Source organism: Stegostoma tigrinum, chromosome 29 (assembly GCF_030684315.1).
Source record: "Stegostoma tigrinum isolate sSteTig4 chromosome 29, sSteTig4.hap1, whole genome shotgun sequence".
Classification (NCBI taxonomy): Eukaryota; Metazoa; Chordata; class Chondrichthyes; order Orectolobiformes; family Stegostomatidae; genus Stegostoma; species Stegostoma tigrinum.
In genome coordinates, this window is record NC_081382.1 from 35,445,781 (window position 1) to 35,470,794 (window position 25,014).

The 25,014-nt window shown below is 41.6% G+C and overlaps 1 protein-coding gene across 1 annotated transcript in view; it reads left to right on the plus strand.

Annotated features, from left to right (window-relative positions):
• The window catches only part of LOC125465267 (hemicentin-1-like), a 434,244-nt gene that overhangs the window by 403,379 nt on the left and 5,851 nt on the right, over positions 1 to 25,014 (plus strand). Inside the window, exons 90-102 of the mRNA XM_048558547.2 lie at positions 3,070 to 3,240; positions 4,432 to 4,602; positions 6,478 to 6,648; positions 7,649 to 7,798; positions 8,691 to 8,828; positions 9,454 to 9,575; positions 12,797 to 13,034; positions 13,109 to 13,168; positions 15,645 to 15,779; positions 16,856 to 16,975; positions 18,427 to 18,552; positions 21,577 to 21,705; positions 23,996 to 24,334. Of these exons, the coding sequence (XP_048414504.2) occupies positions 3,070 to 3,240; positions 4,432 to 4,602; positions 6,478 to 6,648; positions 7,649 to 7,798; positions 8,691 to 8,828; positions 9,454 to 9,575; positions 12,797 to 13,034; positions 13,109 to 13,168; positions 15,645 to 15,779; positions 16,856 to 16,975; positions 18,427 to 18,552; positions 21,577 to 21,705; positions 23,996 to 24,334 (2,070 nt within the window). The remainder of the gene's footprint in view (positions 1 to 3,069; positions 3,241 to 4,431; positions 4,603 to 6,477; positions 6,649 to 7,648; positions 7,799 to 8,690; positions 8,829 to 9,453; positions 9,576 to 12,796; positions 13,035 to 13,108; positions 13,169 to 15,644; positions 15,780 to 16,855; positions 16,976 to 18,426; positions 18,553 to 21,576; positions 21,706 to 23,995; positions 24,335 to 25,014) is intronic.

Sequence of the window (25,014 nt, forward strand, 5' to 3'; positions counted from 1 at the left end):
TCACAAGCTTCAAAATCTCCCCTCCCCGACCACATCCCTAAACCAGCCCAGCTAGTCCCTGCCTCCCTAACCATTCCTCCCACCTCAAGCTCCATCCCCATCTCCTACCCACAAAGCTCATCCCGCCTCCTTGATCTGTCCAACCTCCTTGGACTGACATATCCCCTCACTAACTCCCCACCTACATTCACCTTCACTGTGTCTAACCCTGCCTCCTCTCACCCTATCTTCTCCTTTATCCATCTTCTGTCGGCCTCCCCCATCTCCCTATTTATTTCAGAATCCTCTTCCCCTCCCCCATTTCTGAAGAAGGTTCTCAAACCAAAACGTCAAATGTCCCTGCTCCTCTGATGCAGCTTGGCCTGCTGGGTACATCCAGCTTCACACCATGTTACGTCAATAATGGCAATTCAGTCGAACCATTCTAATTCCATATCACACTATTGAAGTATAGTGTTATCTAAGAAAGTAGATTCTATTCTACCTCCGTACAGTAATTAACTTTCACATTTTTGCAAACATACCTATTGAAGTAACTAAGAATTAAAGCCTCTATTTCAACCACCCAATAACATGAATACATGTGCACCTGTCCCTTTGGTTTTGCTCTTATCTTCCTACCTATGATTAACCATCTTTCTCAGCCAGAGCTGAACTCAGAAATTCAACAGGTTACAAACTGTGACATATTTCTGTGCTTGGCTGCACAATGTTCTATATCTATGCACAATCCTCTGTCCCTTTCTCCACCTGTTTCTTTGCACTCTTCAAATTGCCCATCAAGTCAAGACTGTTAAGAAAGAATTAGAACCCATGGGATCCAAATGTGGCCATTTAGATCCAAAAATTGGCTTAGTGACCGGAAGCAAAAGGTAATGTCAACAAATGTCTTAGCAAATGGAAAGCAAATTTCAGTGGTGTTCCACAGGGCTATTTTGAGTCCTTGCTGTTTGTGGTATGTATTAAAGAATTGGATTTAACTGGAGGCATAATTGGGAAATTTGAAGATGAGACAAAAATTGCCTGGAGAGCCGATAATGAAGAGGATTGTTGCTGATGACAGGAAAATATCAATAGTTTGGTTGAGTGGTCAGAAAAGTAGCTAATGAAATCCAATCAGGAAAAGTGTAAGGTTCTGCATTTGAACAGGACAAACCAAGTAGGGGAATACACAATTCACAGGAGAGTATTGAGACCGATAGAAGTTGAAGCTCTTTGGAGAGTCGGTACAGCCTCGATGGGCTAATGGCCTCTATGTCTCTGTAGGGTCTCTATGAAAAGTTAGAGACCTTGAAGTGCATGATAAATGAGATGGATGTTCATCTTCATTGGGTGAGGTACTGAATGCAAGAGCAGGGGTGTAATGCTGGGGTGATATAAGACACCCAATTAGGCCGTAGCTAGAGTTTGTGGACAGTTCTGGTCACTACATTGCAGGAAGGGCATAATTGCTCTGAGAAAATACAATTTAAATTAAATCAAATCAAACTAAATGAAACTAAATTAAAAAGTAACAGACCCTTAAAGGAACACTAACAAAAATTAAGAGTCCAAGCGAAACTTAGCAAATTCAAATGCAGTTGTTGTTATGGCCAGAGCTAATGCAGTCTAGACCCTGAGCTATCCACCAGTCATGGAAGGCTTCAAGTGTACCATTGGAGACAGCATGCTGTCTCTCAAGGTACTGGTGTAACTGCAAAAGAGTGACAAGCAGTTGGGTATGATGACCCCTTCCATGGCCAGATGTGCAGGATTTGTTAATGGCTACCTTGATCAAACCCCTGTTCAGAACCTTCAGTTTGCCTGCCCTGCCTCAATAATGGGTGCCAAAGATCAGAACCATGCAGCTGAAGTGCAAATAAAATAAATTAACGGTCCCTATAAGTAATGGAGGAATGGTTACAATCTGATGCAACCAGTGTGTACACAGAACATACACTCCCCAAGGCTACAGTAAATGGAAATCTGTGAACCACCTTCACCTCCTATAGCACTAGAATGCTACATGCAACATCCTCCATGTCAAAATCCCAATGATAAAAGGGTGGACTCCAATGGTGAGAACCCTCCTCTTAATGCCCCTAAATGGCAATCTTTCTTTATAGCTAATTCTTTGTATCAGTTTTTTTGAATATGTATTGACGCACCCCCTATGTCTATCACATTTTAAGGTATGATTTGAATCCAGACTTTCAGGTCTCAGGATTGGGGCACTACCACTGTGCCACAACATCCCCTTTTCATAGATTTTGAATTCATTGCCTTAAGAAATTGGCCATCAATGTGGCCATCACGGATAGTAAGAAGCATAGTTGGCCAATTTCAAACCTTTTGGGAAGGCCTGTGTAGATTTTTAGTCCATTGCCTTAACCACTCAACCATGTTGCAGGGCAAGTTTTCTTATTACTAATTAAATAGTGCCATTCACTTGTCTTAATGATATAATTGACATACCATAATACTTACACTGACACCATTCCATTTTACTCAAGAATATTTTTAACATTGCTAATAAACCTGTTCAGATTTGCTATTACACATTTCTGAAGTGAATGGTACTAGAACCGTGTCCTTCTGGTCTAGAGGTAGGGGCAGTACCACTACAGCAAAAGAACCCTCAAGTTCTTTATTTATTTTCTTTTATACCCAGTATCTTACACAAAACTGAACATTTTTCCCATCACCCAACCACCCATTTTTTTCATGTATTCACTGCAACCAATAAAGTTTCCAGTCGAATAATTCAAGTTTTTTTTGTAAAGCTGTTTCATTAGGCCAGTTTCTGTCAATTAGTTTTATCCCAATCAAATCAATTACAGGTGACATGGTGGTAATGTCCCTGCCTCTGAGCTTGGTGATCTGGGTTCAAGTCCTACCTGTTCCACTGATTTGTTATCACATCTCTGAGTAGATTGGTTAGTAAAATTTTTAAATCAATTCCAGAAATAGTGAGATTTGAAACTCAGCTTCAATTATAATTCTGGTTGCTAGAACAATCTGGTGTCTTGAAAGGTTGTGAGCAGTGTTTGAAGTGCAGAAATGACTTTGGTGATTGTGTCTTATCAACAGTGGATGGACAGTGGACGGTTTGGAACAGCTGGTCTCGCTGCTCAGCGTTCTGTGGGGGAGGGGTCCACCAGCGGACCCGGTCGTGTTTTGATCCACCGCCTCAGTATGGTGGCCGACTGTGTGAAGGAAGTGATGTTGATGTAACACTGTGCAACAATGAACCATGCCCAGGTAAGAACAGGCCAATCAGGTACAGCGTGTGGAGCTCGCTATTCTGTGATGATAAATTAAAGAGGAAATTCAGGAGGATCTTTACGTAGATGGTTGTGAGAATGTGAACTCAACACCACAGAAAGCAGGTGAGGTAAGTAGCATGAATGCATTCAATGAGAAACTGATGGAGAAGGATTTATTAATCACAGAAAGCTAGGAAATGATAGGGTGTTGAACAGATATATTGTGTCTGTCTTCACTGTAGAAGACTTGCAAACTTCAAAAGACACTTGTAAATCAAGAACTTTCTGTTTTTTTTTACTTGTAAATCAAGTACCAGAGCATGGAAATTAAAAAGTGCCAAGAAAACTATTCAACCTGGAGGTAGACAAGTTTCCAGGTCCAGATGATCTGCACTCTGGATCTTAAAAGAAACAATTGCAGAGTTAGTAGAGACAATGGTTATACCATCCAATTTCCTTAGTTTTGAGGGAGCCTGGATAATGGAAATATAATTTCCTTTTGTAGGTGAGACAAGAACTAGGGGATACAATTTAAGAATAAGATGAAGATGAGAATTATTTTCTGTTAGCAGGTTGTTAATCTTTGGAACTCTTTTCCCCAGAAATCAGTGAAGGCTAAGTTATTATGTTTATTTAGTGTGGAGTTCAACAAATTTTTGAAAGATCAGAGAGCTGAGGGTTATGAAAGAAGACAGGAAAGTGGGGCTGAGGCCACAACCATATCAGTCAGGTCTTTATTGAAAGGCAGACCAGGTTGGAGGGCTGTATGGTCAAAGCCTGCTTCAATGCCCCATATTTCAATGAAGGGAAAAAAGGGTTATGCTGATAGAATTAGCAGAAGAAGGATTGGAGGAGGCATAAGTGAAACATAAATTGAGTCAGATGGCTGATTTTTTGTGCCATATGTATTACATAAATTAGCCTGAAATATATGAATTGTTTCAGACTAAGCAGAAAATCTAGGGTAGACAATGGGGGACAGTATTCAGAACATTTGTGTGTTATAGGGCAGCACAAACTCAGTAGCAGTCATTGACCATGCCAGTGTTGAATTCCTAATCTCAGCCATGCTGCCATTTAAAGGTAACAAGGTATAGAGCTGGATGAACACAGCAGGCCAGGCAGTATCAGAGGAGCAGGAAAGTTGACCTGCTTCTGCTGAGTGAAATCTGTTTCTTGTTTGCAGTGAATGGAAACTGGGGCTCCTGGAGCTCCTGGAATCCATGCAGTCAGACCTGCGGCGGTGGACAAAGCAAGCGTTACCGATCATGTAGCAACCCAGCCCCTGCCAATGGTGGCAATGTTTGCTCAGGGGCAAATGTGCAGATGCAGCGCTGTGGTATAGACATGTGCCCTGGTAAGTTTAAACTGAGAGCTGGCCTGTTGGGTGAGAAGGTGGAAAGGGGAAAGCGGGTGCTCTCATACTTCACAAACCAGATAATGTTACACAATGAGCAATTTTCAAACAATGGGCTAAGGCAGCAAAGTTAAAGTTCCAGCTTCTAGCTCTGAGCCTTAAAGAATAGAGCACTGCTATGTTAGCTCATGATTCTGTAAACAACCTCAGTGATCACTTGCCCACACTCTGAAACAGAGAAAGCAAAAATCGAACCCAACAGATGGGGATTGCTGCTCGCTGGCGACTGCTAGAATATGTGCCTGTGATGTGATATTATTTTAGTTTGGGTTATGATGAACAAGAAGTGGCTGCTCATGCCAACTCTGAACAGTTAGATAATTCCACCATCTACTGTCCAAGTGCAACAATTACAACATGAAACAAACCCAATTAAAACAGGCAAGAATATTCCCTGTCAAAACCTGTTTCTATTTTTATCATAATGTGATGTAGGATGTGTGATTTTTATATATTTTAGTAATTATTTTTGAGTTTGAATTTGAACTGATGTTATATTAGTTTTCTGTGTGTCTCAAGGGGTTTAATGAGTAGCATGTAAGTATTCCTATCCCAAAACACAGTATGTGAGAAAAACTTCCTTGTGAGTAATGTGTTTTCGCTAAGGCTCCAGCTCGAAAGGTCAAGAGTTGATTTTTTTTTCTTTTTGGTTAGGGAAAACAGCCATAGCTGGGGGAAGAAAACAGAGTTGCTTCAGACTTGGAAGTTCTGCAGGTTTCTTAACTGAAGCTGAATGTGGAAAGCAGTTGCTCCTGTAAAAAGAAGATAGTTCACAATTTTCAGAATAGGTTGATTCAGTGGAAGGAATTTAGTACAAGTTCCACACTAGAAGTTTTTGATTAAACCTAAAGGAGTTATTTGAAGCTGAGGAAGTATATACTCAGTTATATGAAAAATCAAAGAAAAAGCTGTCAGATTCACATGACTGGGAATGGAAGCCGCAGTTAAGTCAAACCCTATGAGGCATACAGAGGGAATTTTGTCAGGTGTGAGTACTGTAAAGTGTGCTTTTAGGATTAATGGAATTATATTTTTTGAAATATCTTGAAATCTTTAAAGCTATGTTATATGAAAATAGTTTGGTTTATTCTATTTTATCTGCATTTCTCTTGTGTAATAAACTTTTGTTTTAATATTAAAACCAAAGCTGCAGCATGCATGCTTTTGTTTCACAAGAGAGCACCTCATCAAAACGAAAAGGAAGACCAAATAGGATCTATCAAGCGAGACTTAAGTCTGGATCTGATTTGTCCAGCCCAGTCCTGTAGACAGTCTTTATGTCAGCCTCCTTACTTTCCCTGGCAATGTTCTCCTGATCATTTGCTGAGACCACTTTGTTATCTTTGTGCTGTAACAAAATTTTGGTCCAAAATTAGGCTTCTCTTCCTCAAGATAGCAAGACATGTGGTGCTGAATGCATTGTCATTCAAACTGTGATTAAGTCTTCACAAAGGAGATTTAAAACTTCCAATGATGCTCCCTGACATATAGCTGTGTGACTTCCTCCAACACATATTCTGCTGTAACAATTTCCTCCTGATGCTCTGATATTTGGACCCCTGTAATTTAATGAATGCAACTTTGATTTGAAGCTGACCTGCTGCATATGAATCACTACCTGTTTACTGAAATGGTAGAATGCATGTGGGCATTAACATTACTAAATGACAACATCCTCTATGTCACAACATGTAAACCAAGTTCTTGAAAATGGGTTGCAATTATACCTGGTACCTTGAAACTATTTTAACTTGTGGCATTAAATCCTTGTTGATTAAATGTTCAAACAGGCTGTATGAATGTTCTTTATGGCAGTGAATGGTGGTTGGAGCCCATGGCAACCATGGAGCGAATGTTCAGCTTCTTGTGGAGGAGGGAAGCAGTTGAGAAAACGACAGTGCAACAGTCCTCCCCCGAACAGCAATGGAAGAGGCTGCCCTGGAGAGAGCTTCCAGACAGCCAGCTGCAGCTACCACCCATGTCCAGGTGAAAAGGCTACCACTGGTAGTGAAACAAAACTCTATTTAAAGATTGTCACAGAGATAGTAGGAACTGCTGATGCTGGAGTATCTGAGATAACATGGTGTGAAGCTGGATGAACGCAGCAGTCCAAGCAGCATCAGAGGAGCAGGAAAACTTGACGTTTTGGGCCAGGACCCTTTTCTGAAGAAGGGTCCCGACCTGAAATGTCAAGCTTTCCTCCTTCTCTGATGCTGCTTGGCCCACTGTGTTCATCCAGCTTCACACGGTGTTATTTCAATATAAAGATTGGCTGGTCTAGTGGGTCAGTACTCTCCAAGCATTCAGTGGACTTGGATTCAAATCCCATGCGTTAATGTCCTTCCTCTTTTCACTGACAAATGACACTGGCTCTGTTTTAGCTGATGTAAGATGTTTACTTCTGAGTACAAAGTTCATGGATGCAAAGTTCAGCATCAGGACCTTGAGGTCAGAATCCAGACTAGCACTTGCAGTGCAGTGGAGGGCATATTGCACTGACAGAGCTGCATTCTTCTCAGATTAACAAGTAAGTAACATAAGAAAAAGGACTTGGAAAACATCATATGGTCCCTAGAGCATGTTTGAACATGCAATGCCAACATAGCCTATCTTCTACCACAACAGTTTCCTGCCCTCCCTCCATGTCCTTTGATTCCTTATTCCCTATTAATCCATATAGTTCTGTCTTAAATATACTCAACATCTGAACAAATTCAACTTTCTGAGATAGAGAATTTCAAAGATTCACTAGCATCTAAATGAGGAAAGTTCTACTCATCTCAGTTCTAAATGACTGATCGCTTGTCTTGAGGCTGTGGCCCCTAGTATGAGATTGTCCAGTGTGTCTGGACTGTGAGAAATGCTTAAAGCCAACACTTAATGTCTGCAGTGGAAAATGCCCACACCCTCTGGTGGGGGATAAAATGTTTTATCTTTCGGTAAAGCTTTGGACTCCACAGTAACAGATGCTGCCCCTTCGTTACAGGTGTTCCAGGGAGAGCCAGGGGCAGTCTGATTGGAATTATTAATGACCAAGAATTTGGAATCGCAATCCTTGATGCAAACATCACAGAAAATGCAGCTGCAGGCACTACAACCCTTCAGGCAAACATTCAGAACATTCCAAGCACAATCGGTTGGTATTTCACAGACTGAAGGCACTGGCTGCACTTTGTCATAAACTGTTGCCTGTCACTTTCTGTTGCGCTTTGATATCTCCTCCCCATCTCTTCCCCCAATTCTTTCCAATCCCCAGCTCCCCAAACATTGTATGTACTTCAACTTGTTCTTTTACTCTGACTGCAGTGTTTTAATGATCTGTAACAGGCAATTTTCTCACCAATTCTCTGTCTCCAATGAAAGCTCCTATTTGGCATTAACTTTGTCTCAGGGATTGGTCTCACTCTAGTACTCTGCCCATATGCTTTCCTTCTGTTACTTGGCAGGCATTCACCCATGAATGGAATTGCAGATGACCTCAACCCTGGCACCATTAAGTGGGAATTACTAGACAATGATTTGAAATGTAAAACTATTGTTGATTTTTCTTCCCTGTCTGTCTAGCTTAGGTGATAGGTGGGTGAGGCCGTTTGCTGTGCCCCAGTTAGACATGCCATTCATCTGTGTATTAAAATGGCACAGATGAAACCTGTGTCCGTGGCCTGCCTTGTAAATTAATTGTCCGAATCACCTTTAGTCTGTTATAACCCTTAACCAGTGTATTTACCCAACCTGTATATCTCTTATTCAGAATGCATAAATCCCCTGACTTCACCCTTCCCCTGTCTACATAACACCCCTTTACACTTCTCATGAATGGTCATTTATCTGAAACATTGAATTTATTTCTCTCTCTCTCTCTCTCTCTCTCTCTCTCTCTCTCTCTCTCTCTCTCTGTCTTTAGCTATTGCCAGAACTGATATGTATTTCCAGCATTTTCTGTTTTTATGTATTTTTATTAAAGTATTTTATTTTCAATTGTTTCAAAGTAATACATCTTTGTCTCCTTTTCCTGCAATATGTTTTAGGACCTTTGGTAAGAGTACTTGCCTCAATTTTTACCCCCATTTATTGGACGGTGGCCTATCCTGCACCAGGCACAGCAAATGGCTTCACTCTGACGAAAGGAGTTTTTAGGCAAGAATCTCAAATGGAGTTTGCAACAGGTAAGTGAGCATAGCTGCAGAAAGAACACTGGAGAGAGAAATGGCTGTATTTTGACTGGCCCATGGAACAGCTTGCTTTCATGGGCTCTTTTTCATAGCGACCAACTGTTTCAAGGTGCTTTAAAGCCAATTATAAAATATGATTGCTCTTGTAATGCAAGAAGTCTGACAGCCAATTCACACGCAGTAAACCCTACAAGCAGCAATCTGTCAGTCTGTTTTATGACATTGATTGAGGAATAAATATCAGTCAGCAAATGTAAAGTGAATGCCAGCAAGCCCAAATTGAATAGGGAAAAATCCCCTGCTGTTCTGTGCTGTCTTTAATGGAGCTTTCCATGTGCTGGCTCTGGTAGGAGCAGCAGCAGTTGGGAAGATACACATTTTTAAAAATTGGAGATGGGTTTTGGGGTCATACATGTCCTGTTGGATTTGTCATCCAAATGTAAGAGTGACCCTACACATGTCCAGAATAAATTTGCATGCACAGAGATGATGATGTGTTTGATTTCGGTATCTGAGGGTATTTTATGGCCTAAGCAGATTCCCAACTTCCTGGGTTGTCTGATTCTGTCACTAAGGCAATGCCAAGAGGTGCTCTCTGACTGCAGCTTCTGACTTCCAGGTGAAATTCTACGAATGACACACATTGCCCGGGGAGTAGACACAGAGGGTGTCCTACTGTTTGACATAGTGATCAATGGTTACGTCCCCAAAAACATAGTGATTGCAGACGTTGCTGTGAAGGTGAGTAGATCTCTTTGACCGTACAGTTCTTCATATATAACTAGAGGTAAACAACCGAGTAAAAGGCTAGGAGGTAAAGTTTCAGAGCAGATTTTGTGTGTCTTACCTACTTATAAGCATACATACAATCATATGAATTAGCATTAGGAGGCTGTTCAGCCCCTCAGTTCTGCTCCACAATTTGATAAAATCATGTGTGACTTGACGTGGCCTCAATTCCATTTTCCTGCTACCCCCACTAAATCTTGATTCCCTTGTCAATCAAGAATGTATTCAAGTCTGTCTTAAAAATATTCAACAACCCTGCCTCCACAGCTTTCTGAGGAAGAAAATTATGCACAGTTCTAACCCTCAGACAAAAAATGTTTTCCTACTCTCCATCTTAATTGGGAGACACCTTACATTTAAACTGTCTGTCTAGTCTCTTGCATGAGGAGAAATATCCTTTCAGCTTCCACTCTGTCAAGTTTCCTTAGAATCTTATGTATTTCAATAAAATCACTTTTCATTCTTCTAAAATTCAATGGATACTGGTCCAACTTCTTCATCCTTCACCCACAAGACAACACCGTCAAACCAGGAATCAAGCAGGTGAATCTTCTCTGAATTGCCTCAAATGAAATTGTGTCCTTTCTTAGGTAAGGGGATCAAATCTGTGTGCAGTAATCTAAATTTGGTCTTACCAGTATCCCGCACAATTGTCGCAAAAATCCCTAAATTTGTAATCCATTCATTTTGTAGTAAGTGCTAAAATTCCATTTGCTTTTCTAATGATTTGCTACACTTGTATACTAAATTTTAGTCGTTAATATATTAGGACAGCATAGCCTTGTCTCCTCAAAGTTCCACAGTCTCTTTCCATTTAAATTGTATGCTGCTTACTTATTCTTCCTACCAAAGTGGACAAGTACACATTTTCCCACATTATACTCTGCCAGTTTTTGGCCTGCTCACTTAACAAGTCTACCATTTTAAGACACCTTATGTACTCTTCACAACTTAGTTTCTGATCTATTAATGTCTGATCAGAAAATTTATCAAACATACTTTCAGTACCTTTATCCAAGTATTGATATATATTTTAATAATTGAGGCACCAACTTAATACCTGTGAACTCTACTCAATACAGCTTTTCAACCTGCAAATGAACCATTTATGTGCCTTCTCTGTTTCTCATGAGCTAACTAATCCTCTATCAATGTTAATATGATCCTACTATACCATGCACTACTAATTTGCATAGTAACCTTTGATTTGAAGCCTTGTCAAATTCATTTTCAAAATCCAAGTACACCACATCCATGGGTTCCCCTTATTCATGTTGTTTGTACTTCCTCAAGGAACCCTATTAAATTAGCCAAACATGATTTCACAATATGACTATGCCTGATTGAATTGGAATGTTCTAATTGCCCTGCTTTAACCTCCTTAATAAATGATTCCAGCATTTTTCCTATGACAGATGTTGAGCTAACTGGCCTGCAGTTTTCTGCCTTCTATCTTTCTTCTTTCTTGAATAAAGGAGTTACATTTACTATTTACCTAGCTGACAGGATCTTTCCAGACTTTAGCAAATTTTGGAAAATTAACATTCAGTGCCTACTACAACTATGTACTGCAGCTATGCCATTAGTCATTTCTTTTAAGACCCTAGGATGAAATCCATCAGAACCAGGGACATGTTATCTTTAGTTCCAGTAGTTTTCTCATTGTCCTTTTACTAGTGATGGTAACTGTTTTAAGTTCTGCCCGCACCCCCCCCCCCCCCCCACCTCTCAATTTAAAATTACTAATGGGTTATTTGTATCCTTACAGTGATAACAGCTGCAGAGTATTCTATTTGGTTTATTTGCCATTCCCTTACTTTCCATTATTAATTACCAAAACTCATTGTCTGGAGAACTACCAGACATCATTCGTACTTTCTTCCATTTTAAATATAAGTGGGCATTCTTACTTTCTGTTTGTATATTTCTAGCCAGCTTTCTCTAATTTTCTACATTCTTTTGTTTATAAATGTTGACTGTTTTCTGTGCTCTCTTGTGACCTGCCACTCATCTTTACAGAATCATTTGCCCTTTCTTTCAATTTGGTACTATCTGTAACTTCTTTAGTTAGCTACAAATGATACATCCTACCCCTAGAGATTTTCTTTCTCAATGGACTGTATCTTTGCTAGTTTTATTCCTTACATTAATTTTTCATTCACCTTAACCAGATCTGTTCTCATATGCTCATAAAAAAACTAATGTTAGACCCACTCACTTCTTCCTCAATCTGACTGTGAAATTCAATTATGTTATGAACTGTCCTAACTAAGGGCTATTTTACTGTGAGGCCATTAATTAACCTGTCTTGGTGCACATTACCACATCCAAAATAGCCTGCTGTCTGTTTGTCTCTCAAGCAAGCTGCTTTAAGAATCTGACCCAAAAAAAAATCATGAATTCACCTTTCCATTCCTAAGTTATAGATATAATCTGAATGGGTCAGATTTCATTTTTACAAATGTTTCTCTTCTCTTTGTCTTCCTTCGATGTTCTTTAACCCCAAAACCAACCATGAGTTACTGACGGACATCCGATCCCCCTTAACGTCATCAATGCTGCTCCAAATGTGACTACTTAGAAATGCTTGCAATGAGATGTTTGGGAGAAGGAGATGCAGATCTCCCTTTCTCACTTTATGAATTTTCCAGGTGATTCCCACACCCACCCCCAAACCAGTAACAATGGTTTGAGCTCAGGACCTTATCGTGGAACCAAGGGAAAAAGGATTGCAACTGCAAATCAGCATCTTAAAACTCCCACTTAACTCTGTTACTTGTCTATCAGCTTAATTTCCAGCCTTAAATCTCAGTCCCATGTTCTTTCTCCTTGTCCAAACCTCCAACTCATGGTATTTACTCATTGGGATTTCTGGTTCAATTATTCCCTTATGGAAGATGAGGGCAGTTGCCAACTGCCACGATGTCTTAGCAGGTGAATCCCTGCTCAAGGTGACTGCCCCCAAACTGCATGGCAAGTTATAGAGGAGTTCAGCCAGAGTTTCTGCTCCTGATCACTAGAAATTTCAGATCAAAATAGAACCTGTTTACAAGGAAGAATAAAATTAGAAGTATTTAAATAACAACTTTTAATTTAAGGGCAATGATGTTGCACTGTTGGAAATTGTCTGCATTAATTGTGGTCCAAACAATGATTCCTTTCTTTAAATCTAGGATTTCAGTGAGAAGTATGTCCAGACGGGTCCAGGACAACTTTATGTTTCATCACCCCAAACCTTTCTTCACAGTGGCTCCCCTCTTTCCTTCCACTGTAACCACAGCATTGAGTATGACTCTGGGATGGGCAACCAGCCTTCACTCTTTCAGATTTTGAAGGCAGAGTACATCTCTGTCTTCTACAGTGAGAAGATGGAGGAGCTGAATTTCAGGATTACTGTCTCCTTCCACAAGGGTGAGTGTTCAAGATCATAAATTATGGACTCTATAATTACTCAGCAGGTTTAATTGTTTTTTAATGTGTTTCAGGTTCCACTGAGGATCACTGTCCAGGAGGATATATTCTCGATTCATCCTCGTACTGTTTAGGTAGGCTTCAGTTTCTCTGTTATTAGCATTCCTGTGTTTGGTATAAAATAGATAATGTGTGGTCATCCAGGAAATATACTGCACTCTATCTGCCTGTAAATAGATTCAAGTGGAAGTGGTTTTGGTCCCATTACAAGCTGTTTGCCTGGGAAAATGGACAGTTCCTTATTAATCATTGACACTAAAACAGTGGTAGATTGGAAACTTAAACCTCATTGGAATAGGAGCAGATGTCAAAGAACAGTACAGCACAGGAACACTTTGGTCCACCAAGCCGGAGCCAACACATGTATCATTGGACCTGAAGCCGACTATTGAATAAAATTTGAGAGAGACTTGATATTGACACAGGGAACATGAAGTGCAGGCATATTCACTATCTCAATACGAACATTTCCTACCATTATGTATCCCAGAGCCAACAATGCTCACGTTTGATATTCTATACCAGCAAAGCCATTGTGGTGTTGAGCCACTCATTAGACTTGACTGGTAGTGAGGGGTGAAATTAAGAAGTCTTGCTGATCTGTCTCGTACATATATTGAACCCATGCTGGAGGTGTCCATTAACGTTGCAAACCAGCCATCCAGCTAACTGAGCTAATTAATCCTCATAAAATCTATAGTCCTCTGAGGCTGTAATTACTTGCACTTTCACTTGAACTACTGCAGTCCATAGGAGCATAGATACACCCATAGTTCTGACAGGAAGGGAGTTCCACAACTTGGACCTGCGAAAGTGAAAGAGCAATGATATCATTCAAAATTGATTGTGTGTGGCTTGAAGAAGGACTTTTGATGTTAGATTACGGGTTTGGAAATAGCTATCGAAGGACCGTTGGTGAGTTGCTTCAATGAACCTTGCAGATAGTACACACTCGCCAGTCAGTAACAGTGAATTCTGAAGAAATCTCTTTACTTGGAAAATGATACCAATGTGGAACTCTCCACTACATGCAGCAGTTGAAGTGATCCATTTCAAAGATCCATTTAAAGGAAGCTGGAGAAGTACATGAGGGTGAATGGAATTAAAGGCAAGATTTTTCATTGATTTGATGTGGTCATCATTGGTTAAACCTCATCCTGATTGCTTTTGAGAAGATGGAGGCGAACTGCATTCTTAAAACCACTGCAGACTTTGGGAGCTGTTAGAGAGGGTGTTCAGGATTTAGACCTAGAAACGTTGAAGGAGCATCAATGTACTTTCAAGTCTGGAAAATGTGTGATTCGGAGGGGAACTTGCCAATGGTGCTGGTGTTCCCATTTATCTTCTGCCCTTGTTTTTGGAGATGAAAAAGGTAAAAATTTGGAAGGTGTTGCTGAAGGATGCTTTGTGAGTTGTTACAGTAAGTCTTGTAGATGGTACACACTGCTTTTCTGAGCATTGGCAGTGACTAAAATGAATGTGCAAGATGGTGGGTAGGGTGTTAGTTGATTGGATGAAATAAATTGGGAGGAGGTTCATAGCAGCATAGACTTGCTAAACCATGTAGCTGTTACAGCGCCGAGAATTTTCAGCGATTTTAAGGTTATTGCGAAGATTTATATCTCGGGTTGTGGGTGAGGTTGTTAACTTGCTCGCTGAGCTGACTGGTTACAGTTCAGATATTTCATCACCATGCTAGGTAACATTGTCAGTGCAGTCTCTGATGAAGCGATGATATTCTATTCCACTTAATATCTATATGATCTGGCCTAAGGTGTTTTGTTTCATTTCCGTTTTTTTTCTGCGAGGGTTTGTATATGGGATCTAAATCCACATGATTAGATTAGATTAGATTCCCTACAGTGTGAAAACAGGCCTGTGTGGAAACAGTGTGGAAACATGTTTATTGATTGCCTTATTGGTGGACAGTGAGGCCTCTAGGAATTCCTGTACATAGTGATGAAAGATCTGAACCAAAACCAGCCAGGTCAGCGAACAAGTCAGCAACCTTTTCAGTTATTCTCTGCCCATTTTGTACTGACGAAGGTGAATGGCCTGTATGAGGATCCCCTGTTCACAACAGCTACACTCCATGGACTTGTCCCACTGGCTTCCTCATAGCATTCAATGGGAAACACTTGTGAAAACAAGGAATACTCACGGTGATGGGAAAGATCTCGGGAGTTGTTCATAACTCTGTTTGTTATTGTTGATGGAAAATAAAAATGAGAAAATGTGCTATTGACATTTACTCTAAGACCAGAAGAGATATTGTAGTGACTCTTCAGCCTTCTGTACCAATTCTAAAAGTCTAAACAGGATAGGAGTTCTGAAACTTTATCAAGTTTAAAGAGCACTCTATAAGTCTCGAAACACTGTCTGTGAAGACTGACATAATCTTTCCCCTATGTGTAGGGTTTTTGTCAAAGAGTCCTCTTGTTCTATGCACAAAGTCACCAATACATTGTGGTCAATGCACATCGGTTCATTCAATAATCTAATTACTGCTACATTATTTGGACCACTTTCTCTTTTCTCTGTTATTAACAGATATTGATGAATGTCAGCTTGGGATTCATATGTGTCACTTTGGGCAATATTGTCTAAACGAGGCTGGCTCATATCGCTGTCTGGTGCGATGTGGGATTGGTTTCAAGCAGTCGGCAGAAGGAGCTCATTGTGAAGGTAATGGAAATGTGCAAGACTCAGGAGCTTAATGAAAGGCTGAGGAATCTCATCCAGGAGAGAAAACAATCAGGTTCTCCTCCTCCTATCTTCACCAACCACTTCTCATTGCAACCCACGTCACCTCTTCCCTCCAACCTGCCACCCCTCAGCACATAGTCAATGTGCCTGTTTGCAACACTAGTTTGAGGACAGCTCTTTGACTGGGAGACTGACATATTTCTAACATGCCAAAGAGCATCTTTTACTCATTTGATGGTCCTCCTGTCATAGTTGATATTTGTCCCAGTGTGCTCCCTGGGCACAGATCAGAGAGCACAATCATGGTGCAGCTCAGGATGAACCCAGACCAAACCATTGCATCTGTCTCCAGACTTCTTTTGCAAAGGCACATTCCAGAAGGAAGTGGGTAATGGTTTCTTTGGCAGCACAACCATCTTGAGAACAATGTGCAAAGGAGGCAAGACTCCAGGCGGGTGGAGGTGCCTTGAGTAGGTGGTGGTGTGCACCTACTAATGAGAGTCATGCTGAACCGTTTCAGAGGGCAGTTAACAGTTAACCACATGGCTTTGAGTCTGGAGTCACTTACGGGCCAGTTAAAGAAGGCAGATTTCTTTCCTGAGCAGATGTTAGTGAACTAAATAGACATTTATAACACCCTGATAGTTTCATGATCATTATTTACGGGACTATCTTTTTATTCCAGTATTTTTAAAGCAAATATAAAATCTCTGCCCTCTCACCAGTCAAATTTGAACTCTTGTCTTCCATTTACTGATCACAGTCACTCGATTGTTAACCCTATAGCATTACCATGATGTAGCATCCTCCCATTCAGTGGGAGTTACTGGATTGCTTGCTGATTAACAGAAAGGTAGATGATGGATTTTTTTTTTCTTCACCCTCCTTCCTCTGCCAGGATATTGAATCTGTTTGTAGTCTTCCCAGCACTGTCTCAGCTGAGATCAGCTAATTGAGCTCAATGTTAGGGCCGTACAAAAACAGTTGAAGCTTATCAGCAGTTCGGAACTATAGCGACTTTTTGCGTGATTTCTCTTTTTGACTTTTCCTTTTAGATATTAATGAGTGTGAGGAGTCAGCCAGCCCACCCTGTCAACAGCGCTGCCTCAATGCAGTTGGTACCTATCGATGTGGATGTGATCCTGGTTATCAGCCCTTGGGACAGCACTGTATAGGTGAGTCTTCGAGAGGATATACTCCATAGAAACAGGGTATTCAACTTAACCAGCCTGTATGCTAGTGTTTATTCTCCACTCAAGCATCCTTTAATCTTACCCCATTTAACTCTTTGATTGTAATGCTCATTCTCTTCTTCAAATTCTTATCTATTCTCCCTAAATGAATATACACTATCCATTTCATCCACTCCTCATTGTAAGGAGTATCATATTCTCACCACTCTTTGGGTAAAGTAGTTTCCTTTAAATTCCTTGTTGGATTTCTTGTTATTATTATACATTGATGGTCTCCAGCTCCACTCTTGCCTACAAGTGGAAACATTCTCTCTGTATCAAAGCCTTTCTTAATTGTAAAGACCTGTATTAGATTTCCCCTTGGCTATCTGTTACCCATCACCTAAAAGTTATTTTGCACCTCAATTGCAATTTATTTTTCCTTCCTAAAGAAAGCTCCCTTGAAGAAGAAGCCAATCAAGAAAAGGAATCAAAAGGTCCATAGTTAAGCAAAAAATGGGGATTACCAACCCTTCGGGATTACCCTGGAGTCTCCAGAAACTAAAGATAAATCCCCAGATACTTTGTACAGACATTAACAAACATGGTGTTCATTTTTCGTTATCCATCATTAATTACAAATTTATTGGAAAAGGACATAAAAGTTTGAATGATTCGTTCACAGTCACATGATGATATCATCAAAGATGCATCCAGGGTTGAGGTTTCTTCATCCACGGTGACTCACTAAAGTCAATTGTACCTCCCAAGTCCATCACTCAGGCACCATCAACTCTGCAGAGGCTTGGAGAGCTGAACCTGGGATCCCATGATGTTCAGAAACCACCTTTGTTCATGTTAAAGCCCAACTCAATTTGAAGAACTCTAGGTTATGGTTGGAAAGTAAGAAATATATCAGCCAATTTGCACACTGCAAGCTTCCACAAACAGCAATGTGATAATATCCAGATCACCTGTTGTAGTGATGTAGGTTGGGGGATAAATATTGGCCTGGAAACTGAGCAGCAGTCCCATGGCCTTTTTCAAATGGTACTGCGATATCTTTTTAAAAGCACCTAAGAGGGAAGACAGGACCTCATCTGGAAGATGGCATTTCGTACAGGCAACACTCCCTCAAAAATATGAAATAAGGAACTGTGGATGCTGGAAATCTGAAACAAAGGCAGAAATTCTAGTGAAACTCAGGTCTGTCAGCATCTGTGGAGAGAAAGCAGAGTTAACATTTTCAGGCTCAGTGACCCTTCTTCAGAACTGACATATGTGAGCTTCCTCAAATTTTGTGCTCAAATCTCTGAACTGGGACTTGAACCCCCAACATTTTGACAGAAGTGAGAATGCTACCTATTGAGCAGGGTTGATGTTGTGTAAAGTTAACCAGTCTCTTTAAAGCTGCTGCATGTACTGAGTACTTGGGGTTTATCTTTTAAATACAGATATCAACGAGTGCACTATGAATGTGTGCCAGCCCCACCAAGAGTGCCAGAACACCGAGGGAGGATACCAATGCATAGAGAGCTGCTCTCGTGGCACTATGCGATTACCCAGTGGAGCCTGTGGTGGTAAGTACCTTTGCTTAAACCTCAGTCCATTGGCTGTCTGTCAAATGCTTATCATTACTTACTCTGGTCTTGCCTGCAATGGTTTTTCAATCCAGTTTCTGTAAGAAGAAATGCATGATTGCACTATTGAGAGGCTAAAAAGGAGATTTGAGAGGTTGTAGTCTGGATGAGAGTATTTTTGGAGCGAAGGTGAGAGTGACGGCCCTTAGCATCAAGGCCACATTTGACCTAGCAAAACTGGAGCTAGTGAAAATCCAGGGGACAACTCTCCACAGATTGGAGTCTTACCTGACACATAGGAAGATGATTATGGTTGTTAGAGGTCAGTCATCTCAGCTCCAATACATCTGTGCAGGAGTCCCTCAGGACAGTGTCCCAGGCCAAACCATCTTCACTGAAGATTCTGAGACAAATCTTTGAGACAGTGCATTCCAAATTGACAACCACTTCCATTGAGAAGGACAAAGGCAACACATACATAGGACCACCATCACCTTTAAGTGTGATTTTTTTTCACCCAAAGAGTGATGGGAAATTAGAACTCATTGTCTGAAAAGATGGAAGAAGCAGAAATCTTATCACATTTAAATAGCACTTGGAAATGTACATGAAGTGCTGTAACTTATGTGGTCAAGGACTACATGCTAGTTAAGGGGTTTAGGCTGGTTACTTGTTGGCTGATGCAAATACGTTAGACAATTTGGCCTTCTTCCATTTGCTTAGGAATTAAAACCTCCCAATTGTAACTAGCTGATATTGAGAAAATTAGCATTTACCATGTTGCCGCCTGATTTCCCATGCTATATAAACTTCACTTCATCTAAACCTCTGCTGTCCATGTCTTATTTAACACCAAATCCTATCACCCATCAGCTCTGTGCCCAATGACCTACATTATTTTTCAGTCTATCAGTGCTTCAATTTGGTAGGTTTCATTTTCCCTGCTCAAATCTCACCATGGCCTCACACCTCCTTATGTAAATTTCCTCTAGTCCCATACTGGAGAATTTGCCATTCCTTTAATTCTGGCTTCTTGCATATCCCCTCACTGCCCCCAGCATGGATGGTGGTGTCTCTGCATACACATTAATATCTCAAATTCCCTTTCTGAATCTCCTCACTTGTCTGTCCTCCTTTAAGCCTCTCCTTAAAACACTGCCCTTTGATCTGAATAGAGATAACACAGAGTGGAGCTGGTGGAGCACAGCAGGCCAGGCAGCATCAGAGGAGCAGAAAAGTTGACATTTCAGGTGGGACCCTTCTTCAGAAATGGTGGAGGGGGAAGGGAGCCGCAAAATAAATAGAGGAGGGATAGGGCTGGGGAAGGTAGGTGGAATGGTGATAGGTGAGTGGAGGTAGGCAGTGGTGGGGATTGGTCAGTGAAGTGGAAGGAGCAGTTAGGTAGGAGAAAAGATGGACAGGTTGTGTCAGGTCAAGGAGGTGAGGATGAGAGGGAGAGCTGGTTGTGGGATGAGATCGGGGGTGGGGAGATTTTGAAACTGGTAAAGTCCACATTGAGACCATTGGATTGTAGGCTCCCAAAGCAGAATATGAGGTGCTACTCCTCCAGTTTCCGGGTGGCGTCATTGTGATACTGGAAGAAGCCCAGGATGGACATGTTGCCCAGGAAGTGGAAGGGGGATTTGAAATGGTTTGCAACTGGAAGGTGTTATCATTTGTCGCGAACCGAGTGCAGGTGTTCTACAAAACGGTCTCCAGATGTGCAGGTGAACCTCTGAGACGTGAAAGGTTTGTTTGGTGCCTCGGATGAAGGTGAAGGGGGAGGTGTGGAGGCAGACGTAGCACTTCCTGCTTTTGCAGGGAAAGGGGCTGAGGGTGGTGGGGCTAGTGGGCAGTGTGGAGTGGGTGAGGGAGACACGGAGAGCACGGTCCGTACAGAAAGCATATACGGTTGGGAAGGGAAATAAATCTTTGGCTGTGGGGTCGGATTACAGGTGGCAGAAGTGGCGGAAAATGATACGTTGAATACGGAGGATAGTGAGGTGATATGTGAGGACAGGGGAGATTCTGCCTTTGTTTTTGTTGCGGGGAGGGAATGTGAGGACAGAGGTGCAGGAAACACGAGATGCATTTGAGAACATTTTCGATGGCAAAGGGGAGAAGTTGCAGTCCTTGAAATAAGAGGACATCTGAAATATTCGGGAGTGGAACGCCCCATCTTGGGAGCAGATGCGGTGGAAGCGGAGGAATTGAGAGTAGGGGATGAGATTCTTGCAGGAAGGTGGGTGAGAGGAGGTGTTGTCTATGTAGCTGTGGGAGTCGGTGGGCTTGAAATAGATGTCAGTTTTGAGGCAGTTACCAGAGATGGAGACGGACAGGTCCAGGAAGGAGACGGAGGTATCAGAAATTTGAGGTTAGGGTGAAAGGTGTTAGTAAAGTAGATGAACTGTTCAAGCTCCTTCTGGGAGCATGAGGCAGCACTGATACAGTCATCGATGTAGTAGAGGAAAATGTGGGGGATAGTTCCAGTGTTGTCTGTAGGAAGAGAGGGACCAGCTCTTCTCCTTTTCTCTGCCTCCTTGACCTGGCACATCTTTCCATCTTCTCTCCCATCTATCCAATCCTTCCATCTCACTGACCAATCCCCACCGCTGCCTACCTGCAATCACCTATCGTAATCCCATCTACCTTCCCCAGCTCCACCTCTTCTTTCTCATTTATTCCAGAGCTCCCTTCCCTGTCGTCCATTTCCAAAGAAGGGTCTTGATCCAAAACATCAACTTTCTGCCTGGCCTGCTGTGTTCCTCCAGCTCCACACTGTGTTATCTCTGACTCCGGCATCAGCAGTTTTTACTGTCCCTTCGACTTGAATGTTTGCTCAGCAATCCTACCTATGTAGAATTAGATTCAGTATAAATCTGAAAAATTTAACAGTCTTGTGTGAGATTGCATCCAAGACATTGCTTGAAGAGTGCTACGTTTGACCATTGATTATTTGCCTCTCTCCCTTGTTGATTTGGACTTCTACTTTTCAAAACCTCTTGTTGCACTTTCTTTTCATAGATGTTGATGAGTGTAAAACAGGGGACCACCTGTGTCGATATAATCAGAAGTGTGAGAACACAGCAGGAAGTTATCACTGCAGCTGTCCTCGTGGGTATCGCTCACAGGGCGTGGGAAGACCATGTTTAGGTAAGTGGCAGAGGGAGTGTTGGGGTGCTCAGATGGGTGAGAGGAAGAATAGAGGATGGAAGCTCTGAAAAGTCATAACCTTTATTGACTTGCTGCAGTTTGTACCATCGTCTGTCCAAACCCAAAAGAAAGGTGTCACCAACATTCCTTCTAGGTTAGAGAACATACTACGCAGGGAACAAACAAGCCACACAAAGTCAGCAAATCCTTTAATATGTGTTCATGGCCAGCCATGCAACTTATCTTAAAGGGACCATGTTGTGCAAAAAAAGGGGTTTGCACAGCAGGGAGAAACTAAAGGAAGTGCCAGCCACTATCAAGGCACACTCTCATTTCTGATTGTGAATTGGGTGTAAAGTACCATTAGTGAAGGCCTGGAGTAAACTGCACTGTTTAAAGTGTGTTGCCAACCTTCGATGGATGATTTACTTGAAAAATTGTCACTTCACATTTGTACCTCAAAACATGTCCACCCCCTCGTCACCCTTTGTTGATCATCACTGCCTTCCTACACCAACCAGGAAATCAGTAAACTCTTCAATATCTGACTGGGTGATTATTGACTCTATGTCAAGCCACACGATAATTTTACTCCTGAATTGCTGGAAAAAGTGTTCAGAACAAAGTACAGTACAGCAAAGGAACAGACTCTTTGGCCCACCAAGCCTGTGCTGACACTTGATGCCTTTTCTAAACTAAAAACCTTTTACCTACAGGTGACCTGTATCCAACTATTCCCTACCTATACATTTGTCTGTAAATCCATTAGACCACGTCCATTGCTGTGCCCTCAGCAGTCATCTTTGTTACTTCCTCAAAAATCTCCATCAAGTTTTTCATGACTCGCCCATGCAAACCAATGCTTGCCTGTCGATAGTAGATACATAATTCTCCAAATGTGAATAAATCCTGTCCCTGAGATAAACAGGATGGATAAGAAGGTGTTTGGCATGCTTACCTTCATTGCTCAAACCTTTGGCTATAGGAGTTGGGGTATCTTGCTGAGGTTATATACAGGACATTGGTGAAGCCTCTTGCCCTGTTTTGGGAGGATATTATTAAACTGGGGAAGGTTCAGAAAAGATTTCCCAGGATGTTGCCGGGAACAGAGGGTTTGAGTTATAAAAATAGGCTAGATAGGCTGGACTTTTCACTGACTGCCTGATAGAGGTTTGTTAAATCGTGAGGGTCATAAATCAGGTGAATAGCCAAGGTCTTTTCCCCAAGGTGGAAGAGTTCAAAACTAGGGGACATATTTTTAAGGTTGGAAGAGAAAGATTTAAAAAGGACATGAAGAACAACTTTTTTACTCAGAGAGTGGTTAGTGTGTGAAATGAACTTCCAGAGGAAGTGTTGGATGCAGGTACAGTTGCAACATTCTAAAAGATATTTAGATAAAGCACATGAATAGGAAGGGTTTGGAGAAGTATGGGCCAAACACAGGCAAGTGGGACTAGTTTAGTTTGGGAAAATGGTCAACGTGAACCAGTTGGACCAACATATCTGTTTCCATGCTGTAGTGACTCTATGACTCTAAGAATCTTCTTCAATAATTTCCTTACCACTGATGTAAGGCTCAATGGCCTGTAATTTCCTGGATGATCTGTGTTGCCGTTCCTAAGAAAGGGAACAACGTTGGCTATTCTCCAGTCCTCCAGGGACTTGCCTGTGACGCAAGAGGATACATTAATTTCATTCAAGGCCCTAGTGATTTCTTCTGTTGCCTCCCTCAGGATTCTGGGAAATATCCTGTCAGGTCCTGGGGACAGTCAGGTTTAATGATTTTCAAAATACCCAACACTTTAATCTTTCATTCCCAAAGACTCCGGGGCAGTCGTGATGGGTTGGCAACTCTAGGATTTCAGCATTAGGTCTAACCCCTGGCAACTGAAAGGGAGAAAATGGACAACTATGTTCTCCTGATATCAAATAAAGGTAATAGTGACAGCAAGGCTTCCTTTAAATGGAATCCTGCTGCTGATACCTACTTGAGAATATTGTGAAATTCATTTCATGCTCTCTAGAGTGCCTTCAAGCTTCCCGCAGATTTTCCCAATAGATTTCAGTGGGACTCCTTTCACAGTATCAGGTCAGTCTTGTACAGTTTGCTCCTATCCATGTTCAAAGTTCAGAATGAGGAGAGAGAATGGATTCAGTGCTTAAGAATTTGCTGAAAGTGTGACTGTGATGCCTGATGTTTTCAAGATTTTTCCAATGACTAATATTTTATTTGAATACATCGTGATTATACCTGTTGCTCCTTGCTCCACCCCCTCCCCTTTTGCACCAGATGTTGATGAATGCCAACTGATTCCCAAGCCCTGTGTCTACCAATGTCGAAATCTGGCTGGCAGCTACAAGTGCCTGTGTCCACCCGGAAAGCAGCTATTGGCTGATGCCAAATCCTGTGCTGGATTGGAAAAGCCTAAACTGAGCAACAGCACAATCACAAGCTTCAGACCCCAGCTAGTCTCTATCAGTCGATACAGCCAGAGCGAGCAGACCAGCCAGAACCAGATTAACCCCTTCTACACCTGGTTGGGTTGGAAGATGAACCAGGAATTTGAAACACAGGTCAACAGGAAGTCCTGTCCCACTGGATATAGAAAGAGGAATGGCCTGTGTACAGGTGAGTAATGCTTTCAACAAGAAATTCCGAGTTTTAGTTGAAGTGTGTGACATCCTAAAAGGTGCTGGCAAGGTGGACATGGAAAGGATGTTTTCTTCAGTGGGTCAGCCCAGAACTGAGGGGTAATATGTTAAAATTAGTTGTCAGCATTTTAAGGCTAAGATGAGGGGAAGTGGGGTCATCAAATATTTGGCAGAGGTGAATAGATTCTTATTAGGTAAGGAAATTGAAGTTTATTGGGGATGAGCAGAATACCAAATTAAAACATGAACAGATGCCATGATTTTACTGAATGATGAAGCAGGCTTGAGGGGCCTACAACTGATCCTGTTTTATATCTTTGTATAACTTGTACTTTTTCCAATTGATTGTCCTTAGTATAATTTCATATCTGAACACCAGCATATCTTGGGATTAACTATTGACCAGAAACTGATCTGGATCACCTATATAAATACCGTGGCTGCTCTCTAAGTCAGAGACTGAGAAATCAATGGTGGCTACCTAACCGCCTAACTCCACACACTAACAAAATGTTTAGCATTTCAAAGTGCTTTGCTGCAGCTCACCAAGGCTTCCCTGACAAGACCTTCAAAACCCACAATCTGCATCACGTTGAAGGACAAGGTCAGCAGGTGCATGGGAACATTACCATCTTCAAGTTCCACTCCTAGCTGCAG